Here is a 22,957-nt window from a genome sequence, read left to right on the forward strand (position 1 = left end):
AAGCCTTAGATGGCAGAGATATGAGTGAAGAAGACAACTGTTCGTGGGCTGCAGCAAATCCCTAACTAAACCAAAATTTCATGCCAGCTGTGCTACTGCTGCTTAAATGTATTCTTAGCTAATAGTACATTGTACATTGTTTTAATCTAAGCCTGGGTAGCTCATTAGAACTTCTGGAAACGTTTTGTTGTCTAAATAAACAGAAATGTAAACAGAAGTTGAAAATAACTTTACGTAATTTAACATTCATCTGCAACCTTCATCTTCTTGGTGACTCTAAGCAGAATTCCTAAACTCCAGAGTAGTTTTTATTCTAAACTAAAAATATTAAATAATAAATATTAGCATTTAGATCAGTATGGCTCTTAGTGAAATATATTAGATCACGCTGACTTAATTCATTTGGAAAAAGCCTTATTTAAACAAGTGATGCACATTTATAAAAGGAAAGTATGAGCATTAAATAGCCATATTTCCTGACAATCCATGCCTTGTGTTACTTTTTTTAATCTTTGAATTTTTCATCGTTATATCATCAATCATAGGACTGCACAGATCTTTGCAGATCAACAAGAAAGGGGTAAAGTGATTTGGTAAAGCGCTGAGGTACCCCACGTCACCTCAGCGAGGGTGGGTTAATTGTGGTCCATTGCTTCATTTGGTATGGATTTCATTACAAAGAAAAGTTTGATTGATCAAGGCAAAATATGTCCAACATAATATTTTATGGCAGCAGCACAATACACCCCTGGAGACTGCCTTCATTGCAGCAAGGCATAATAGCAAGCTTTCATAAAATACATTATCTCACCGAGTTAGATCAAGAAAAATCGTGGGAAGTGTTTGCATGAAGAAAATATAGTTGCCCAAAGAATCTAATTAGGACATTCTTTAAACAGTGATTCTGAGGACTGAATGGTTCTTCAAGTCTTCTGAGTCTATGCTCTACCACAAAAAATAAGGGTATAACCATTTCCCAGTTTGTTAGGAAATTATGGAAGTCTAAAACATGAGTCTATATAATGTACTAAACTTTGTGGAAAATAGCATTGTGTAAAAGACCATCTATACATAGCCACAAGGCAATCTATAGATTTCCTCTAGCTTGCCTTGTCGTACCATAGAAATCTATTTCTAGAAGAACGTTGCCTTACTGTAGATCCTGCAATGTTATTTACACTATGAACTGAGTGAAGCAGCATACTTTAAAACCCATTTAACTACAAAATAATGGATAGTTTAGAATACTGAAATATATTGCCCGACTTCAACAGCAGGAAATGTGGAATGAGCCATCTTGTGTTAATAATTATTTTAAGTCAATATGGTATGTAGAGAAAAAAAATGACTTGTGGTTACTATGGCAGATGTGGAAGAGTGTTGTGTGTTGCAAGCATATTTGCGTATTTGTGTTTCTATCCATAATCTTGTGAATATATAGTAAATTCAAACTTCAACCCATAGCATTTAGAAGCCTCTTGGGTATATAGCTTATGTCTCATTGTATTCTCAAAAGCTTAAAATTACCTCAGATTGCTTTGTGTATGTTATCATCCCACGTTGACTCAGATATTTGCTGTTGATTATGCCACCAGTGATTTAGAGGTTGAACCAACTGATCTGTTGAATACAGTATATTGTGCATATTTCAACTGTCATTAAGCAGCTAGCCATTAAACTGTGACATTTTTCCTGATTATTTCAGTCTCATGAGTCTTAAGCATAATTGGAAAGACATTTTGTACCAACTCTTCCTTGGATTCATGTGTTGAGAGATTAACATTGATCAAGTATGGGAAGTGGGAAGTGTTTGCATGAAGAAAATATAGTTGCCCAAAGAATCTAATTAGGACATTCTTTAAACAGTGATTCTGAGGACTGAATGGTTCTTCAAGTCTTCTGAGTCTATGCTCTACCACAAAAAATAAGGGTATAATAAGGGTAATTTTTGGAGAAAAAAAATAAGGGTTTTTTTTCTCCAAAAATTGTATTTGTGTAGTACATCCTGTCTCTCTGTGAGCAAATACTAATCTGTTTTTTAAGGGTTTAAAATATATTTGTTTAAATACTGAAGTATTTAACTGAAATCAAATTTGATGAAGCACCTTGGTTGGATTTGAAATTGAAAAGATTAGCCGGTGACATCACCATTGCTCAGGGGATACCAAAGTAGTATCCTTTCATGTTCCTGGTATTTTCCCACCAATGTGGTACCTATTTATCTACCTGCATTTTTCATGCTTTCGAACTGCTAGGTGAGCAAGAACTGGAACAAATTAACGGGAGCTCATTCTGTCATAAGGCTCACACTCTCGAGTTTTTGAACTGCCAAATTGTCACCTCCCAATGGTCTTCTGAATCAGCATCCTAACCACATGAGTCCCCATGTTCCCATTATTATTTACTTAAATGTATTGGATGCCCAATTTCAGTCTATCAAATCAATTTAGAATATATTGGAATCAGAAAATGTCAACTGTGTTAAAAAGTTGATAGACTTCCCAATGTTTCTAGCAAGCAGAAAAATAAGAAAAGTTATATTCTGTTTTTAGAAAACTCTTAACTTGAACTAACCAGGCTACTTCCAGACAGCAAATGAGGTCATTTGTGAAGAAATCTATGTGTAACCGCTTTGGTGGAGAAGTAGAATGCGAATCTAAGATACTTCTAATTTTTAAACATTTTGTATGCAAGTATTTTAAAATATTTACTGTCATTTCAATTTTTTAAAATAGATTATTAAGCTGTTTTGTATGTTTGGGACTATGATCACTTCAGTCTGAGATACATTATTGGCAGGGTGGATGAAAATCAATGGTTTTTTAAAAAAAAATAAAAAAATCAGTTTTTTTAATTTAAATTGGATTTTTTAATTTTTTATTAAATTTATTTTAATAAAGTGCTTTTGGAGTAAAAATATATCCAAAGATAGTTTTCTATTTAAGATACATTAATAATTTAGTTTATTCAGCATGAAATGGAGCTTAGTCATGTAGCATGAGGCTGTATATTCTGCAATATTGGGATTGTTGGTGAGTCAACAGCAGGTCGGAGGAGGAGCCGCTGCGGGACAACGATCACAGTTGCTCTTTAAAAATCATTATTTAAAACGAGTTGATTGAGGCTGCAAAAGCAGCAGGCGGCCCCATGCATCTTGCGCCCCCTTCAAGAACAGTCTTACCTCAATCGGTTGCCAAGAGCTTGGCCCCGATTGAGGCTCCCTGCGGTGGAGCCTGCAGCCCGGCACTTGAGAGTGTCTTGGGTGGGAAAGTCCCTTAACCCTTACCCAGCCTCTCTTTCAGGTGGGCAGGAAGCAACCCTCCTATCGTGCAGCTGGCTGGTTGAGAATCGGGCAGTCTTGGGAACCGCTGGACATGGAACTCCGGCAGGAAAGCATCTCCTTTGGGCTACTGAGCACCAGCCTGCATGCCTACTTGATGCTGCAGGTGCCAGGCTACAATCCTGGGTCTGGTGGGTGCTGCAGCTCTCAGGCCAGCTGTGCGCAGAGCTGGCACGAGAGTTGCAGCAGCCACCAGGGCCAGGGCCCGAAAAGCGCCTGGCTCAGCGTAGCTGTAGCCCGACTCCTGCAGCACCGAATAGGCATGCAGGCTGGTGCTCAGTAGCCCAAAGGAGACACTTTCCTGCCGGAGTTCCATGTCCAGCTAGGGAGTGGTTCCCAAGACTGGTCGGTGCTCAGCAGCCCAAATATTTGACAATGTAGGCCGGTGCCTATTGGGCGCCGAAATATTTTTCACCCGCTTCGTCTTCCTCTGGCCAAAAAGTGCACAGCAGTTCAAGAGTTCAAATATCTCTTTGTGTGTGTGTGAGCGACAGAGAGAGCGAGAAAAAGAGAAATGGTGGAGGGGAACCGGATAAGAGGACCAAGCCTCCCCTGCCTAGAAGCAATGTGCAGCCTCTCACAGTAACGAGAATTGCCTGCAATTCTCCTTACTGTGAGAGGCTGCACGTTGCAAAGAAGAATGAAGCAAAGCTGTGGTGGGGGGTGGAGGACAAAGCCAGGCAGGGGCTGCAGAGCTGCCCCAAGGCCCCGCATCAGCTTACCTGAAGGCCCTTCAGCCAGTCCACCCATGCCAACCCTCACCCTCACCCTCCCTTCCAGGGTAGCCACATCCTTTCACTAACCTGCTTCCCAGCTCCATTCTCTGCTGTGCGTTCAGGACAAGAAAAGTAGTCTGTTGGACTAGGATAAAAAAAATACCGGTAGTTCAGACCTTCCAACTTCTCATGAAGAAAAAAAAATCTCGCGAAGTTGGAAGGTGTTTTTACTGTAGTCTCACAGACTTTTCTTGCCCTGCATATGGAGGGCAAGAACAGGAGAACGGAGAACGTTCTCCGTTCTCCGTTCTGCATATGGAGGGCAAGAACGTTCGTGGAGAACGGAGCTGGAATGCAGGTTAGTGAAGGGATGTGGCTGCCTTGGGAGGTTTTTTTTGGGGGGGGGTGAGGGACCTCTGTGTATGTGGGGGGGGGGGAATGGAGAGAACATTGCTGCCAGCCCTGGATAACTCCCCGAGGTTGGATTGGACCTCTCTCTCTCTCTCTCTCTCTCTCTCTCTCTCTCTCTCTCTCTCTCTCTCTCACACACACACACACACACACACACACACCGTTCTTTCTTTGGGATCATAGCACAGATCCCCTGCCAGGATTGCAAGGCTGAAGGCTTTGGATGGAGCATTTTGGGGATGGCTGTCTATGCTGTGATCCCAAGTTTTGGCCCTCCCCAGGCTCCTAGAAAGCCTCTGGAGCCTGAGGAGGGCAAAAAACGGCTCTACCGGGCCCACCAGGCCATCACATGCCAAAAGCGGGGGGAGCAGGGGGGGTTGCGCGCGCATGCATGGGGGAGCAGGGCACATAGAATTATGGGTGTGGGCACGTGCCTGTGCAACCACCCCACACTTCCCCAGCTTTTGGCACGTGATGGCAAAAAGGTTAGCCATCACTGGTCTATTCCAACATTTACTTTCTTGTAACCTGGATTGCTGTGGTTATGTTGATATTGGCTTGATCTAGCAGTATTATCTGTTATCCCTCCAGTGTGTGGCATTTCAAGAAACCTAAAATTAAATCTTTATTCTGGGTTTATTAATTTATTTAGGATTTTTATCTCTTTTCAATTATATTTATAGATCTGCTTAGCCTGGTCCATTTAGAAAACTTTTTTCTTTCTTCATTCCAGTCATACATTTATAAAGACAAACTTGAGCACTGCATTAATATTTTTAGAATTACATTGTCAGCCAAATTTAATGGGATTTTCCAATATGCAAAGACAGCAGAAATATAACCTAAATTTTCGGGTTGTCTTTTGGATCTGAACGATGGTTTTGAAATTTATGAAAACCCTTCTACAAAAGAGATATATCTTGTTGGAAAATCACCTCTGGCTACCAGATAGGAGAGCTTTTGGAGAAGGTTACAGAAAGCTAACAATAAAAAACATATTGAAAAAGAAATAACTTTTGACCACACTGAAGTAATTATTAGTACTAATCCTTGACAGCAGTTTGTCATCTGTTGATGCGATATTCTAAAAACACCTTTTTTCAGAAAATATATTCTAATATATTTCCATTTGTTTCTGCCCAGTTCTTATGTTCCTGATGTTTCCATTAAATTGGAGCCTGATGTGGATTCTTTCAAAAAACCACTGACCACAGTCCTCTGTGATGCTGCTACTCTTGATGCTACTGAGCTGATCACAGCAAGGTAGGATAAGATATTAATTGTAGTTTTAAGACCTGTGTGAACAAGGATATATTGAATGTGCTAATTGGTTCAGTGTCTTTATTTAAGTGACACAAAGTTAAGGCAGCTGTGATAGAGTTGTCTTAGCATGGTACTTCTAGCATGTCCTGAATTGCTATGGACCGTCCTGAGGGAAACAGAATTTGTCAAATTAACACAGATTCATACCCATCAATTATGTTGTGTTCCTGCATTTTATCGATGGCCCCTTCTTGTTTGTCCTTGTGTGCAGTTGCGTTTTTGAATTACCATGTTTTATTTTTATCATATTTTAGGGTTGTTTGATTCTAATTGATCATTCCCAGATTTTCTTTTTCCCTAAGTGTCTGATTCTTTATTGTTTTGTAGAAGTGATATTTTACTCCCTAGAAAAATTTTGAACATTCTCCAGAATAAATGTTATGAGAAAGATTTGTATTTTTTTTAAAAAAGAAATTTCTGAAAGAGCCAATTTGGGGTAGTGGTTAAGGCCTCAGGGCCTAAACTGGGAGGCTGTGAGTTCTAATCCTACATTAGAACTGTGGGCCAGTTATTGTCCTAGGAAGGAGGCAATGGCAAACCACTTCTGAAAAATCTTCCCAATAAAACTGCAGGGACTTTTTCGGGCAGCCTCTGAAAATCAAACACATTTGAATCGGAAAAAAACAATTCTGTGGTTTTATTAACTTCAAGGAGCTTTACAGAAATATTTGGTAATCAGTAGTTTGCTTCCTTAGTTCCTGTATTCCTGTAAAATAACATACTACCATTTTAACAAAACAAAATATTAAAACTTTGGAGATGTGTTTTTACCAGTAAGAGACACACAAGTCTATTTTATCCAGTATTTCTTGAAAAGATGAAGAGTTACATAGAATGACACTTTATTTCTGAGTGTGTGAGAGAAACAATTGGGGTAGCTGTAGAAAAATTCTGGTTTGGGGATTTTTGTTCTTTTTAAAACCTGAAGTAGAAGATTTAGGCAAAACTAGGGGAAATCTTTTATGGAGATGCTTTAGATTTGAAATAAGTGAAATGCTTCTGAAGCAATGTTTTGAAGACTTTATGGTGTCACTCAAGCTTCAGCATAGCTCATAATTGAGTGATTTGTAGGAAAGACAGTAATATTTAGAGAACACTGCTGCTACTGTATTTGATAAACTGTCATAGAAGTAATTTAATCCTGGAAAATGCTTGAAATAATTCTAATAGATTGGATCCTTGACTTCCTAGCTTAACAGCCTGGTAAGAGCCTTCTACACATAATGCTTTTCAGTAGTAGTAGCAAAATCATAGCCCACAAATGTATTGTCATATTGTATATGTGCACCATCTGCTCATAGATCCCTAGGGCCATAATCTCATATCATGTTTCTGTATTGGATGGGACTATGGCTTTCAGACACATAAAAAAATCAGTAGTTTCTCCGTTGACAATGCTAAATCTTGACAAAGGCAATTAAGAATTGGCTATTAAGAATGGTCTTTTCTATGTAGCTGTGAGAGAGAAGAATAGAACCAAGTAAGCAATAGGAACATTTTTCATTCATTAAATACAAACTTGATGGTTTTTAGGACTCTTAACAGATTTTTACATTATAATAAACAGTCAATAAAGTTACAGTCATATGCACTTACCATTTTAGTCAGCGTTATGTTTTAGTGAAAGCAATTTTGCCCTGTTGTAGTGCTTATCCTGACAATAGATTTGTGGAACTAAGAACTCCCAGGCGAGTGCTGGAAAGAGAAGAAACCTGGAGTGGGTCAATTCCCTACTTACACTAATTCATCATTCATTAGCCTGAGCAATTCTGTATTTGCAGATGGATATTTTAAAAGCATTGTTACCAGCTGGTACGTCTGAATGGTTATGTAATGCTTTTCTGACCCATTAAAAATACTAGAAACAATAAAAAAAGTTGATAACTTAAGAACCACTAGTTTCATTCTGCAAATGAATATAATGAAATGCAGGCTATTCATTTGGAAATACTAATCAGTAGTTGCCGCAGCTTTGAACAAGGTATCGGATCAAATAAACTTTATTTTCACATGTAGTGAACTCAAGATGAAAGACATGCATTTACTGAACTTTTCCTATACTGTTTGCATAGGAAAGGGTCATTTCTAAAGTGAAAACCTTATGTCTGTAGAAACAAGGGAGAAGATTTTTGGGGGAAAATATTTGGACGTATTAAGAAATATTGTTCCTGGGATAATGATCTCATTTTTACTTTTATCATCCTTATGTCATTTTTTAAGATCATTATCTTGTACAGTCACATTGCTTTGTGGTTTTTTTTTCCTCCCAGTTGTATAAGAATTATCCAGAAGGTGTTCTGTAACACAAGTTAAAATTGCCCTATTTATATAGCATATTTTCCAGCTGTTTCTTCCATTGGCTTTTCCTTACTGTGTTCTCTGATTCTACACTAAAGCTGTCCAAAAATGCTTCAGCAATTTTTGATTTATAGCTGCTTTGATAATAAATTGCAGCCGCCTTCTCCTTACATTATCAGTCTTTTTTATGGTAGTGTTTTACTGCTTATCCATAAAAGCTGAGCTGCAATTCTGATATGTACTGAATATGTATTAGTCTGGGAAAAAAGTCCTGTTTTGCTAAACGGAAGTGTATATTAGGAGGACTCAGGTGCTGTCCTTCTATCTATCCAGTGAAGATGTAAACTATTCTGCTTCTAAAACCTATATACCATTTCCCAATCCCAGTAATAACATATCATTCAGCACAGTAGGAAAGGCAAGGGAAATTCTGCATGTTAAATGTCCAAATTGCATGTCCAAATCCTGGACTAAATCAAGATGAAGTCCTTCTTTCTGGTCCTGAAGAGACTCTCTTAATATATTTTTCCAGCCATTCAAGAAGCCCTCTTTATGTAAATTGTAATATTCTGAATTTGGTTCTAATAGAGAACAAATGAAAATCTTTTGAAAGAGTTCTTTTCCAAGGGAGTGTGACATTGAACACATGTCTGAATCCAAAGATGAATTCTTTGGGGGGAAAACAGGAAGAACAAATCAACTTCCCCCTTCTTCCTGGTACGTTTTACTGTTCTAAACTAGCTTCTATCCTGTTCAGCAACTATAAGTTAGAAAACAACAAACAAAGAATACAAAGAATTTAGTCCAGCCACCCACTCCGATATTTGGTGGCAAATGGAAACAATTAAGATAAAACTGGGTATGCTCAATTGGGCTAATAATTACTAACAAATTACCCAGGTGTAGGTATATGAATTTTTTTCCTAATGTTATTCCCACAAAATTGTTTTTAGCAAGATTTATTAAGGTTAAAAAAGAACAGTGCGCTGATTTCATTTTAAAATCATTATCTCAATAAAAATTGTCTGAATCTTTTTCTCCTACTCTTACGTTACGTCAGAGGAACCTTCTCTCTTCATTGATAATGGAGTATTGTGCTGCTTGTGTAATATCGTGTTTCCTAAAAATATGACTCTTCTTTTTTCTTTTTTGAACCCTGAAATAAGCACTTGGCCTTATTGCCATGCGCTCAAAAGCCCGATTGGGCTTATTATCAGGGGATGTCTTATTTTGGGGAAAACAGAGTATAATAGTCATTTGAATATACATCTACTCTTACACAAATTCTGTTTGGATTGCCATGCCTGATATTTCATCTGAATGTGTCATACATTGGGGAAAAAGTAATCTCAGTAGTGGCATCTGGCCAACATTGTTTGGGCTTGGAAGGTTAATTATTTCTTGGATAGGTGATCACCAAGGAATACTAAGGCTGGAACTAGAATAGGAAGTCAAGCCAATGACAACAATTTCCTGAACATTAAAGCAAATTGCAAAAATGTGTTTATGAATTAACTAGGAGTTGTAGACAACTCAAAGAGCATCATTACTTAAATAGATCAACATTTCTATAACATTTCTATAAGTATTTCCAGAATGAGAAACTTTGTCTTCTTGGGATTCCCTGTTACTATCAATTTTAGCAGTGACTTCTGAAAGCACCATTGGAAAGCCTTTCCTGAAAATCATAACTGAGCTTCTTCAAGTGCTCTTCTGAGGACAGTACAAGATGGGACTCTTGGCAGATGGCCGAGCATCAACACTAGCATTAATGCTGTTTATCACAGCATCTTTTCTGCATGCCCAAAAGTCATGTTGTTGGTCGGGAATGTAAGGATTTCCCATGCTTATTCTGTTATTTTATCAAGAATAACCATGTAAACTAAATTGCACTTATCTCCAAATGTATGGAACGAACTTCAAAGTAACAGAAATTAACTCCATATCCATATTAGAATTGAATAGGGATAGGAATAAAATAGAATAGTTGGAAGGGACCCTGGAGGTATAGAATAGAAAGAATAATAGAGTTGGAAGGGACCTTGGAAGTCTTCTAGTCCAACACCCTCCCCAGGCAGGAAACCCTACAACACATCAGACAAATGGTTATCCAACATCTTCTTAAAAATTTCCAGTGTTGGAGCATTCACAACTTCTGCAGGCAAGTTGTTCCACTTATTAATTGTTCTAACTGTCAGAAAATTTCTCCTTAGTTCTAAATTGCTTCTCTCCTTGATTAGTTTCCACCCGTTGCTTCTTGTTCTACTCTCAGGTGCTTTGAGCAATAGTTTGACTCCCACTTCTTTGTGGCAGCCCCTGAGATATTGGAACACTGCTTTCATGTCACTCTGAGTCCTTCTTTTCATTAAACTAGAAATACCCAATTCCAGCAACCGTTCTTTATATATTTTAGCCTCCAGTCCAACTTGAAATAATGCATATCCAAAGTATTTCTCTTTTTCTTTAGGTGGGCAAACCTATTTATTTTTATAAACAATGCATAGAAGGATAAGCATGGGTTACAAAATGTCAATTGTGTATTTCACAACTGTCTAATGCACATACCATTAAAAGTCACCTCCCCCTAGTCCACCATTTCTTTTTTAGAATTTGCTTTGCTTTTTTTGTGTATGTTTTTTCTGCCTCTGAAACTTCTGAAACTCTGTTTCAGAAAAAACTTTTTTTCCTGCCTCTGAAAGCCTCTGAAATAAAGCTCTGTTTGGGGCTTCTTTTCTGAAGCTGTATTTGGGGGCTTCTTTTCTGAAGCTTCTTTTCTGATGCTTTTTTCAGCCTCTGAAACTTCAGTTTGAGAAGCTGGGCGGGGCTATATTCAGAGTATAAGACGCATCCAGATTTGCACTCTCTTTTTTTGGGGAAAAAGGTGCGTCTTATACTCTGAAAAAAAGGGTAGTTTCAGTGAGAAACCACACTTTCTCACTGAAATAATCTATATTGACATTAGTGGAACTAGATGGGCAACCATAGTAAGAAGCAGAAGGGATGGTCCTCATCCTGATCTGGAACCACCCAGTGTGAATTAAGTATTAATTTTAATTTATTTCAGCATATGTAAAACTCATTATTTTTCTTCTTGGAATAAATCTTGGAGATGGCATTTTCTCACAGGATTCATTGAAATGCTTTATATGGTGGAATGTAGAAAAACGCTGATATATTCAAGACGTTTCTGCAAATAGGAATCGAGAAATTAGTTCATTTAATTTGTCATATTTTTCCTATAAGCTTCCTACTTAAGTATTGTCTGAGAGTGTACTCATAATATTATAACCAGATGTGGAAATAGTTTTGTTGTTGTTATTATGATTGCTCTTGGACCTCGTTTTGTGGAAGGGACTTGAAATACATACAGGCTTGTAGAACAATTTGAATAACACGAAATCAAAAAGAAAAGTGTAGACAAGTAATGTTGCATAGGGTTTGCTGTTTGCTGCAATTAAAGTTAGCAAATAAGATGATACCTTAAAGACTAACAACCTAATCCTTACATAAGGATTGTGCAGTCATAGAAGCAGGGTGCGGTCTTATTTTAAGTTATTTAGCTTCATGCAAAAGCCAAAAATGTTTTTTAAAAACAATGGAAGAAAGAGAGAAAAGAAAAGAGAAGAAAGGAAGCTTGATGTCAGCTAGCCCAGCTGTTAGAGGGGCCTAGTTAGATGTAGCTGTCTCCCTTTTGTATTTTGGTACCAAACAGCTGGTTGGCAGATGTCCAGCTTCATATATATGGACATGTATAGAATCCATGCTCTATTGAGTAAGATTATTTAAGAATCATATCCAGATTCTTGCCTATTCTTTGAGTGAGTGAGTGAGTGAGTGAGTGAGTGAGTGAGTGAGTCGGTCGGTCGGTCAGTCTGTGTCTGTCTGTCTTCTATCATCTATCAACAATTTGCCTACTTACCTGGCATAAATGATTATATCTTATTTTTTCCTTAATATACTGGAAATATAGTGTAGCTTTCTTGACATTGTTTCAAAATCTTTATGCTCTACATCTGACTGACAAAAAAATCCATTGCAATACATTTATTAATTTTATATTTTTCTGAACACACTTTGTCATTTTCCCCACAGACTTGTATATCTATCTGTATGTTTTGGAAATTATGATACATTTACTTTGGAAAACAAATAAGAATATCGCACTAAAATCTTATTTATAGGGAATCTGATGTGGGTTTCATGCTTGGTTTCTCTGATGCTGATTTGGTGGGTTTTTTGGGGGGGGGCTTAGTTCTCTGGGAATGCTTCCCCTTACATACAATTTTAGACCATTTATTTTGCCTGACGCTACTATTACACAGTCTGCATATAGCTGTTTACATTATGTTACATGTTATTACCATATAAGTTGATGGAAAATTTAGCTGAGAAAGAGGCAGAGAGCTCAAGGGAAGCCAAATAGTAATAGGAATAATTTTATACATTGTTATAGATGACCATATACATTATTGGTCCTGATTTCAGAAACAGTTTCTAAGTCTTGGCATGGAAAAGAGAAAGTCCTGGGAACAAATGCTCTTGTGACTGCACAAGTTCAGCAAATGTCAGAAATAGAAAAAGAAGAATTTGAGATCACTAAGCAACAACTGTACTGTTGTTTTAGTTTGTTGAATGAGATCCAAATATGTTTGCTCTAGGTAGGTCTCTATTTCAGAGGCTGTGGCCTTGTAAGAAAAAAAAAATGCTTGTTTGTCAAATTTCTAATTCATAGATTTCCCTTCATTTTTATATAAGAAGGATGAAGGAAAACTGCCATTTTTTATTTAGCTAGCCACTGTTTACTGGTATGTTCAAACCCTTTTAGCTTTAATTCTGATGAAAAATTGAATCTCATAAACTTTGGTTTGATATTGAGTGACTTAGGTTTCCCAGAGTTTGGGAAACTGTAGAACTGTGGCTAGTTTACAGCTGAAAGGGGCAGGGTTTTTTTAATCTTTAGTATAGCAAAAGTGGAATATGCAGAAAAGGGAATATATGAGCTTAAGGTTTATTAATAGCACAGTTTCCTGCTATCTCCAAACCATCTCTGTTTATTTATTTCTTAGATTTTTCTCCTGCCTTTATTATTTTTACAATACATCTAATCCTCCTTCCTCCTCCTGTTTTTTTCCACAACAACAACCCTGTGAGATAAATTGGGCTGAGAGAGAATGACTGGGTCAAGGTCACCAGGTGGCTTTCATGGCTAAGGAAGAACTTGAACTCATGGTCTCCTGCTTTCTAGCCTGGTGCCTTAACCACTAGACCAAACTCTATGGAAGATTCATGACCAGAACCAGTACATCTTTAAAAGACCCTAGAACACTCTCCTTTGAACTATGGTACTGGAGAAGACTCCTGCGAGTCCCTTGGACTGCAAGGTGATCAAACCGGTCAGTCCTAGAGGAAATCAACCCTGACTGCTCTTCAGAAGGCCAGATCCTGAAGATGAAACTCAAATACTTTGGCCATCTAATGAGAAGGAAGGACTCATTGGAGAAGAGCCTAATGCTGGGAACGACTGAGGGCAAAAGAAGGGGATGGCAGAGAATGAGGTGGTTGGATGGAGTCACTGAAGCAGTCGGCGTGAGATTAAATGGACTGGTGGGGGATGGTAGAGGACAGGAAGGCGGAAAGTTGTCCATAGGGTCGCGATGGGTCAGATACGTCTTCGCAACTAACAACAACAACAAGAACACTCTCTGTGTTTTAATATGTAGATATGACTACATTGGACTAAACCAAACTGTGGCTTGTTTGACTTTTACTTGAAGTTTTATATGTTTTCATTCATTGCAGTCTTAATTTAGCATATTATATGAATCCAAACCACTGTGGCTAATTCAATAGATTAGGACTAAGATACAGGACTTTTGATCAGGTTATTTTGTGCAAAATATTTTATCATTGTTTGATAACAATCTAAATGTTCTTAGGACGGATCGAAGTTAAATATAATAGTGAACAGATGTCCCTGAGTTTTAAGGCTGTGGAAAGAATAGTCCAATTTATTCTGATCTTGGAACGATAGGAGAAATTTAGCTATAAATCCTGAGGCAGACCTATAAATAGAGCTTGATTTTTGTGGTTTATTTTTAGGAATCCAATGTTCTTGCATGTGTAAGTCTTCTGTGTTGCTACAATTTAACACAACTTACCTTGTGTGGTTTCGGTGACCTTCCATTGCAAAGAAGGCTCTGAATATACAATTACAGATCTAAATTTCAATATACTGAAACTAAATATTAGTAAAAGACTACCAATTTATTCATGGAGTAATGTAGGGAAATGTGTCTAATTGTGGCAATTTGAAGATATGTGGACTCAAGCTCCTAGAATTCTGCAGCCCGTCCACACATTTTAAGTTGTTGAGGTTAAGAAACATTGGTTTAAAGAGTTTGCATAGGCATAAGTGGTGTAAGATGATTGAATTAATAGAGGATAAAAAAGTCATGGATTTTGTTCTTATGTTGAACAATATATAATGTGCTAATTATATATCTGTGTAGTGCTCGGTATTGCTATAAATGCTATGCAAATTGTGAAACGTATATTTATTCCAGAACATATACTTTTTATACTGATAAACCAAGTTCATTTGCTACCTCTTTTCTTTGTTCAAATTATTTATTTATTTATTTATTTATTTATTTATTTATTTATTTATTTATTTATTTATTTATTTATTTATTTATTTATTTATTTATTTATTGGTTCAATTTATATGCTGCCCTTCTCCAGAGACTCAGGGCGGCTTACAATGCGTTAAGCAATAGCCTTCATACTTTTGTAATACCTGCTTAGTAGGGCTTTTGCCCCCCCCAAGCGGTGTTCTTTTTTATACAAAGTCAGCTTATTGCCTCCACAATCCGGGTCCTCATTTTACCTACCTCGAAAGGATGGAAGGCTGAGTCAACCTTGAGCCTGGTGAGATTCGAACTTGCAGTAATTGCAGGCAGCTGGTGCTATTTAACAGCACTTAGTCTGCTGCGCCACCAAGGCTCTTATATCTAACTTTTATAATTAAAAGTAGATAGAAGTTTGCCTAAGAATATCCAAGAAACACTATATTTAGTCTTTAAATTATTAGAGTTCTTTTTTTACTGCTACAGACTAATAATTTTTGCAGCATTAATATGTTAATTAGTATATTTCTACTCAAGAGTGCTTGATTTAACCACTGATGGTTTGTGTGTTCATTCATCATCAGTCCGCTAAACAGCACCACTAAAGTGCTGTTAAGTAGCACTTAGCTGCCAGCTGCCTGCAATTACTGCAAGTTCGAATCTCACCAGGCTCAAGGTTGACTCAGCCTTCCATTCTTCTGAAGTAGGTAAAATGAGGACCGTATAAAAAAGATAACTGCTTAGGGGAGGCCCAAAAGCCCTACTAAGCAGGTATATACAAAAGTATGAAGGCTATTGCTTAATGCATTGTAAGCCGCCCTGAGTCTCCGGAGAAGGACGACATATAAATCGAACCAATGAATAAACAATAAATCCCATCCCCACCCAGTGTTCAGTTTTTTATAAGTATCCCAGTGGTCAATGTATTTTATTTTATTTTTCAAATTTCTGAACCGCCTATCATCCTCAGAGAGGAGCTACTGTATTTTGAAGTTGTGATTTTATCTCTGATCAGTAGAGGGCACTCCTATAACAAACATATTTTCCTCTGTTCATTCACCTGCTCAGTGATTATTGTATAGCTATTTTCATATTTTAGAACTGTATGCTGAATATACAAGCTTGGTTACAGACAGTGATTAATATAGTACTCCTACTTCACCAATACACTGTAATCTAAAAACTTTCCTAAAATATAGCTGAAATCAAGCAATTTAAGTCAATATTTCAGCTATCAGTATCTTCATATGATCTTTTATATAACATCCCTCTAATTCAATATTTTTAGTGGAAAAGGAGTTATCTCTGTTTGAGTTGCTAAAAGTTTCTAATCGTTGCAAGTGTAGAAGGCTCATTGAATGATTATCTTCCTGGCACACTTTTGCCTTCTAATGTCAGTTGATGGCTGAGATTATTCCTATTGATATTTCTGGCAGTCACTCTCCAAAATGACTTGTCCTAAGATGATCAGTATTATTACTGCCAAAGACCACCATCTCCAAATACATAGACCTAATTAAAATTCTTGGTATACTGAAAAGTTGAGGGCAGTTCTAGAAACTAGAATTCGGATAGCGAAAAACATTGCTAAACTAATGCTAGAGTTCACTTTTAAGAAAGATTGTGGAAGTTGGCAATCTTTTTAGAGGAAAAGTTTCTAAAAAAATTCAGGTTTCACATATGTGTACTACACGGTTTCTGTCTGCCGTAGTCATTTAGTCCTTGAGGAAGTCCTCAAAATTAAGTATCATCAAAAGGTTGTCCTGCCCATGTTTTTACACTGTGTGTGAATTCTATTGTGGTCTGGACGATGGTAGATAAACTGCACAATGCATGGAAAAAGCACATGTTGTTGTGGTGTACACACAGGAACCTTTAGACGATGAAACACCTCAATTGAATAAAGAAATATGCAGTTAGAAGAGATTCCAAATGTTATGATGTCTTTGCAAGTCCAATTAGTATTAGAAGCATGTATAACCTTTGCCTGGCTCAACTATTCGATGAAGATTCGATGAAGTTTCATTAATGTTATATTAATGATATCCTGACTGGAATGGTGTATAACTTTAATGATCCCTCAGAATTGATACAATATCCAGTCACCAGATATGTAAGACAAGAATGGTTAGAACAGCTTAGATATTACTTTGGTCATCAGTTTCTTTCTGGGCTCAGTGTAATACGCTAGCACTAGTTTTTAAATGGTCAGAAAAAGCCATATCTAATGGTTAATTTTTTTTCATATGATTCTGCCAGGCTTGAAGATCACTTTTAGATAATCTGGTTTCTTACAGATCCACAATGGATATTTGTTTGGCAGGTACCAGTGACACAGCCCTTATTCTTTTCTTGGTGAGATTCAGTAAAGCCCTACCTTCTTGCATTTAAACATCTTTTAAAAACGTATTGGCATAACCTTTTGGTGTTGAATTTCTGCTGTTTCAACATTCTGTTATTTTTACACATCTTAGTAATGCTGAATATTTGTGTGGGTATGTGTGTTGCTAATTATGAGCATTTATGTGCATGTGTATTTTATACTTGCGCTTTATTGTAATTTGATTCGATTTACTCAAACAATGAAATAGAAATTTAGAGTGCAATTGTCAAACTGCAGAGTGCAGTTGGATTCCTAGTTTGGTTTTTAAAAATGATCTCATACATTGAGCTCTTCTGAAATTTCTAGGTCAAGTCTACATCTGTTTAATTTCAAGTGGGCTGTAGAAGACTAGATTTCCCACTAGGAGCCAAGCATGAGATAAATGTGCAGTTAATCTAGTCTCTGAATACAGTTTAAAACATATGTGCAGTTCTTGTGCTTTACTAATATTAGTTTTTTATAACTGTCCATTATTTTGCAGTACTTCCCAGCTTTGTGATAGCCAGCGGACTGATAGCACAATTGCATCTCTTCCTGACTTTGGATCATTGGCTCCTGAATTCCCTACTGAGATAAAGCAGTCTGACCAAGAGACTGGAAAACCCATATCTGAAACCAAGAGGTATGTTGATTCCATTGGGCAGAAGAAAATTCTAGTTCCATGTGAGCCCTTTTTTAGGATATCGCTATTTTATAAGTGATGTATGGCATGGCAACAACATATTTTATTTAGTGTAATTAATACACTAATCAGATTATGCTACAAATTAACAAACCAAGTGGCTAAAATTGAAGGTGCATTTTGATAATTTCACAAATACACTGTCTTCTTTTTCCTGCCAAACTTGATGGAAAAAATGGTTTCCATCCTGTATATGTTCAGATCAAGCAGATGGTTTGCATTTTGATATAAAATCACTGTGGATTTTCTTTTTTGCGTGCAAACATACATCATGCTGTTGGAGAAAGTACTGTAGTGTTATAAAAAGAGAAGAATTATAAGAAGTGAAAATTGGTCTCTTTTAGTAAGTCTTCAAGTGAAAGATGTCATTAAATTAGAGCAGGGTTGTCAAACTCAAGGCCTGGGGCCCAGATCTGGCCCACGGGGTGCTTAGATCTGGCCTGCGGGGCCACCCTAGAAACAGGTAGAACGGCATTATGTATGAGCTTTGAGAAAATATTAGGTTTTTAATGGTTTTCTTATGTTGTAAGCTGCCTAGAATCTATCGACTGGATGGTGGGCGAATTTATGAAGTACATAAATTTAGTTAAGAAAATAAAAGATTAAAAGCAAGATATAAAATGGCAAACATGTAACTATCTCTGGTTTACCTGAAGACTATTCGGTATACATCTCCGTATTTTTCTGTTTTGATGCCATCCTTTCTTCTAAGTATCTAAACAAAAATTAATACTCTGCCTTTTGTTCTTAAAATTCTCATCTGTCTTTTTGAGGATCTCAACCATTATATCCAACCATGATTCCTCGATTTTTCCTTTCCATTATCACACTATCAACTTTTCTTTCATATATAACATTTGTTTTGAAAATTGATGAACTACACTCATTTACTCTGTTACAAAACTATATTAAAATATTTTGTACTTTCGTTCACTTTTTATTTAGTTAATTTTTATATTTTTATTCACTTTTTAATCACTCTTGACTTAATCTCATTTACTAAACATCTTCATTACTACCAGTATTTGCAAGCCTTATCATTTTTCATGATATTTTTTCTTGATTTTTATTGTGCAGTCTTGAACATTAGCAACCGTCAACATTAATTTTTGTTTCAATTTTTGTTATATTACTGTCATTTCTATACAAAAACTTTAATTATTATTTCTATAATTACCTTACTGCAGTTCTATCCTAAATTATTTCAGCAGCATTATTTCAATTCTGTTTCATCTTCTGGAAACTGCTTATTTAGTCCTTTTTATTTAGTTTTAAAAAAATATTTTCATTTTTTAAACAGTCCATCCAAAATGAAGTGAAGAAATGCTTTAATGGTCTTATGTAATCCAAATCATCTTTTCAGATATTTTGGAATATTGATTTAGTAATAAGTTGGTATAAAATAATAATTTGTCCATGAATGCCATCAAAATGAATTGCTAAAATCTTAACTGAATTATTCTATAAAATCAGATTCTAATGAGTTACTTGAAAATTTAATTTTCCTCCAATATATTCCAAATAGATCTGATGATCCTTTAAACATTTTCTCAGTATCTGTTGTGTTTACACAAATTATTACATGAATCCTCTAAGAATTTATATAAATCTTGAAACAACATTTATTTTAATATTTATTTTCCATTAAGCTCCTGAAGCTTTACAGTTAATGTTTTCTGTCTAAACACAGTAAATACTATAATTCATCCACATTCTTGGAAACATTTTTTTTCTGACCCAAGAATATGCCATTAGCATAACCCACATATTTTTCTGGCACTCTATAACATAATTCTTTCCACTTTGTTCCAAGCAGTTTTCACATAAACTTTCTATATTTTTATTCATCTTATAGGAAGATAATTGTATCTTCTAATATTTTTTTCATATAGGATGCATATGTTCCTTTCCTCTAGTCATTCTATATCTTACTCTTTTTTCTTTCATTTCTTTCCTTTCATGTCTATTTTCCCATGATCCATTTTTGACACTACCAAATAATATCTGTCTCACATTGATAGTCTCTAATATTCTTCAACAATTTTCTCAACATTTGATTACAAACAGTAAGCCAAAAATACTGATAGAGACATGAACAAACTTACATTTAAAACATATATTTGAACAAACTTCTAAGTAAATATTCAGCAATCTTTGGTCTCTGAAGAGCCTAATCACTGTTTCTGTATCCTTTCATCTCATTTCCATCAATCTATCTATCCATGTCAGATAAAAGAATAATAACCATTTCCACATTGCATTCATTCCCCAAAACTCATCCTGTCAGATCTTATCAGAAGGGGGGAGAGAGGAGTAAGGGGATATAGAGAGGGAGGATGACAGAGTGAGAGGAAGCAGAGGTGCTGGCCCGGAAGAGAGCCTGGCAGATCCAAGGATATAACCATGAGAACGGAATGCAAACACCAACCAAAAGGCGTCAAACTTTAGGATGGTTACCAAAACACCTAGTTTGAATACCATTGGACATTTATGGAAGGACCAAGCGGGGAGGGCCCAGGAGAAGGGAAAAGGACTGGGTTCACGTGGGAATATTCAGATCTGGCTTTGCTTATGCTGTAACCTTTTGGCTTTAGTAAAAGTATACCTTTTGCTACAAACAGACTCAAAGGTCTTTCCTAAATGCCCAAGCTGGGACAGGCCTGATACATCCTTACTTCTTTCATTAGCCCCATTCCTCATATAGCTACAGTAACATACAGCTATGACTAACCCAGTGGTAGGTTGCCCACGGTTCGGACCGGTTTGCAAGAAACAGTAGTAAAACCGGCGGGAGGCTCCGCCCACTGACCTAGATGACATCAGAAGTGATCTGCACATGCGCAGAAGTGCCATGCAGGCACGATACAAACCGGTAGTAAAGGTAAGTAGAACCCACCCCTGGACTAACCTATGAGCTAGGGATACTTGATGAGCACCCACAACTACTACTTATACTTTTTGACAGACATTTTATCCTTTTCATTCAATTTTAAACTTCCATGAATGTATTCACCAAGTCAACTTGACAAAATCAGATCGTATTCATTCAGATTTATTCCACCCTTTCCCTTTCTCTGTTTCACCAGTGCACACCGTATCTATTTTTAAAAAGATTTCATTCATTAATTCATGCTTTTTACTATAATACTCCTCTTAGATTACAAGCCCATATGCCATTGACGTCAACAAATGACCCGTAAACACTAACCTTCCACTTCCCGTTATGGTTCTATTTAATCAAGGTTTCACATCATGCTTTTTAGTGAGATAAAGGGTAGATTAGATTGCCAGCTGTTCCTCCACATAGCATTATAAAAATATAATACTATTCAGTTTGGCAAAATTTGGCAAAATGCCCCGAGTTTACCCTAAACCCAGTTTTACATTGTTCTGTTTCAAACAGATTCTCTATTCTGAAGACTGCTTTTCAGGACAACATACAACTGTTTTACATCCCAAAATTGGGAGATTAACTATAGTGTACTGACACATTCACAATATTATTTCCTTTTAACAATAAGAATAAAAAAAAACAGCTGAAGGTCATAGGGCATATCTCATTTGTAGTCCATAGATTACATACATAATTTATGATATCTGATTTGAGTGTACAAGTATTGTTGTTTGGTATTGATTTTATAATACTTGATTGCTGTAGTATGGAGAATGTATTATTTAGCAACATTCTTAAACCAAAGCAAGATTTCTTTTTAAAAACAAAAGATGTCCTTTTAATATGCTCAGAAAAATACTGCATATATTTGTGCTAATATGCTGCTATATATATATATATATATATATTAAAAGTAATAATTTGACAAGTTAAAACATTTTTATTTAGTGGGAATATGCCCACAATATAATATATAATTTTAAGAAATAACTTTTGCCATCTTTTGGAAAATTTTTGTGTATGTACCATATGTATGTATGTATACATGTATGTATGTATACATGAATGTATGTATGTTCTACCTTTGGGAAGAGACATGCAAGCTTTCCCAAAAATCTGAAAGTGGGTTAATGGTTTTTCACAGAATTGTAGATTATCTGAAATCTGAGTTCATCTCAGAGGACTTCCAACCTCATCAAATCTCTTAGCAAAGGCAGATTGAAGAACAGATACCACCAGCATATATGTGTGCTTGGTATTGTAGCTCATTAGATTAGAAGTGATCTTTCAATTCATTTGAATGAGAGTCTTAACCAAGTTTATTAACTATATAATTATTAAATCCTGCTATGAACCACGATTTGTTGAAATATCTAATTTTCAATCAGATGGTTGCACTTTACCTCGCATGTAACCTTCCCATTTCCTCCCCAGTGAAATGAGACACATGCTCACATACAGTAGGTATCAGGTGCAAAAAATAAATAAATGAGCAGCTGCTGTATGTGGCTTTATACATTTATATTCTTGTTCATGAAAAGGTCATGGTATGGAATTGAGCTCATTGAGCCACATCTTCCCAGGGGACCATGTTTTCTTCCACCCAATTGTTCAAGTTAACAGCTTAGGGCAACTGTCCTGTGCATTACCTGAATCCCGAAGAAATATATTCATTTAACACGCATCGATTAACAGAAGAGAAAGTTGTATGACAAGTGATATGTTGTCTTCCACATCAGCAAATAAAAGCGGGAGAGAGGAGGGATAAGAAGTTTGCTTATATGATGCATACTACAGGAAACATATCCCTGCAAATGCATTGCCGAAAAACCAAAACATCAGTAGTTTCTTCTTGGCATTTTGCCTAATGTGGCACATGAGCAGTAAAACATATTACATCATTACGGGAATTCTGTAATTGATTGCCAGCATAGCGTTTTAATGAGAATTGATTAGAAAAACCATAAACTCGGTTTGTTTTGTCACCCTGTTTGTTTTGTTCTGAGAGTATTCTTTACTGTTATTCTTTTCTTTATGATTCAATGCATTCAGACTAGAGCGAGCAAATGGTAGAATTTAACATCCATGTTTTTGTATATAGTTCCAGCCTTAGGTTTAAAGAAATTCTTTGTATTGACTTATTGTGTTATGACGTACCGTGTTTTAAAATCATGATTTGCTATTTCTACCTGTATTTGCACGTTCTAAATAAACCAGACCTATCGGACGATATTGAGACTGAAAAAAATCCTTTATCAATGGATGGATTATCAAAGTTGCAAGGT

At 36.4% G+C, this 22,957-nt stretch overlaps 1 protein-coding gene across 3 annotated transcripts in view; it reads left to right on the forward strand.

The window, feature by feature from the left end:
* Positions 1-22,957, forward strand: part of TACC2 (transforming acidic coiled-coil containing protein 2) — a 151,180-nt gene that overhangs the window by 46,594 nt on the left and 81,629 nt on the right. For all 3 annotated transcript variants that reach the window (XM_070946351.1, XM_070946349.1, XM_070946350.1), the window contains 2 exons: positions 5,611-5,730; positions 17,579-17,719. In XM_070946351.1, coding sequence (XP_070802452.1) covers positions 5,611-5,730; positions 17,579-17,719 — 261 coding nt within the window. The remainder of the gene's footprint in view (positions 1-5,610; positions 5,731-17,578; positions 17,720-22,957) is intronic.

Source organism: Pituophis catenifer, unplaced genomic scaffold (genome assembly GCF_029215685.1).
Source record: "Pituophis catenifer annectens isolate HBS135680 unplaced genomic scaffold, rPitCat1.0.hap2 SCAF_6, whole genome shotgun sequence".
Classification (NCBI taxonomy): Eukaryota; Metazoa; Chordata; class Lepidosauria; order Squamata; family Colubridae; genus Pituophis; species Pituophis catenifer.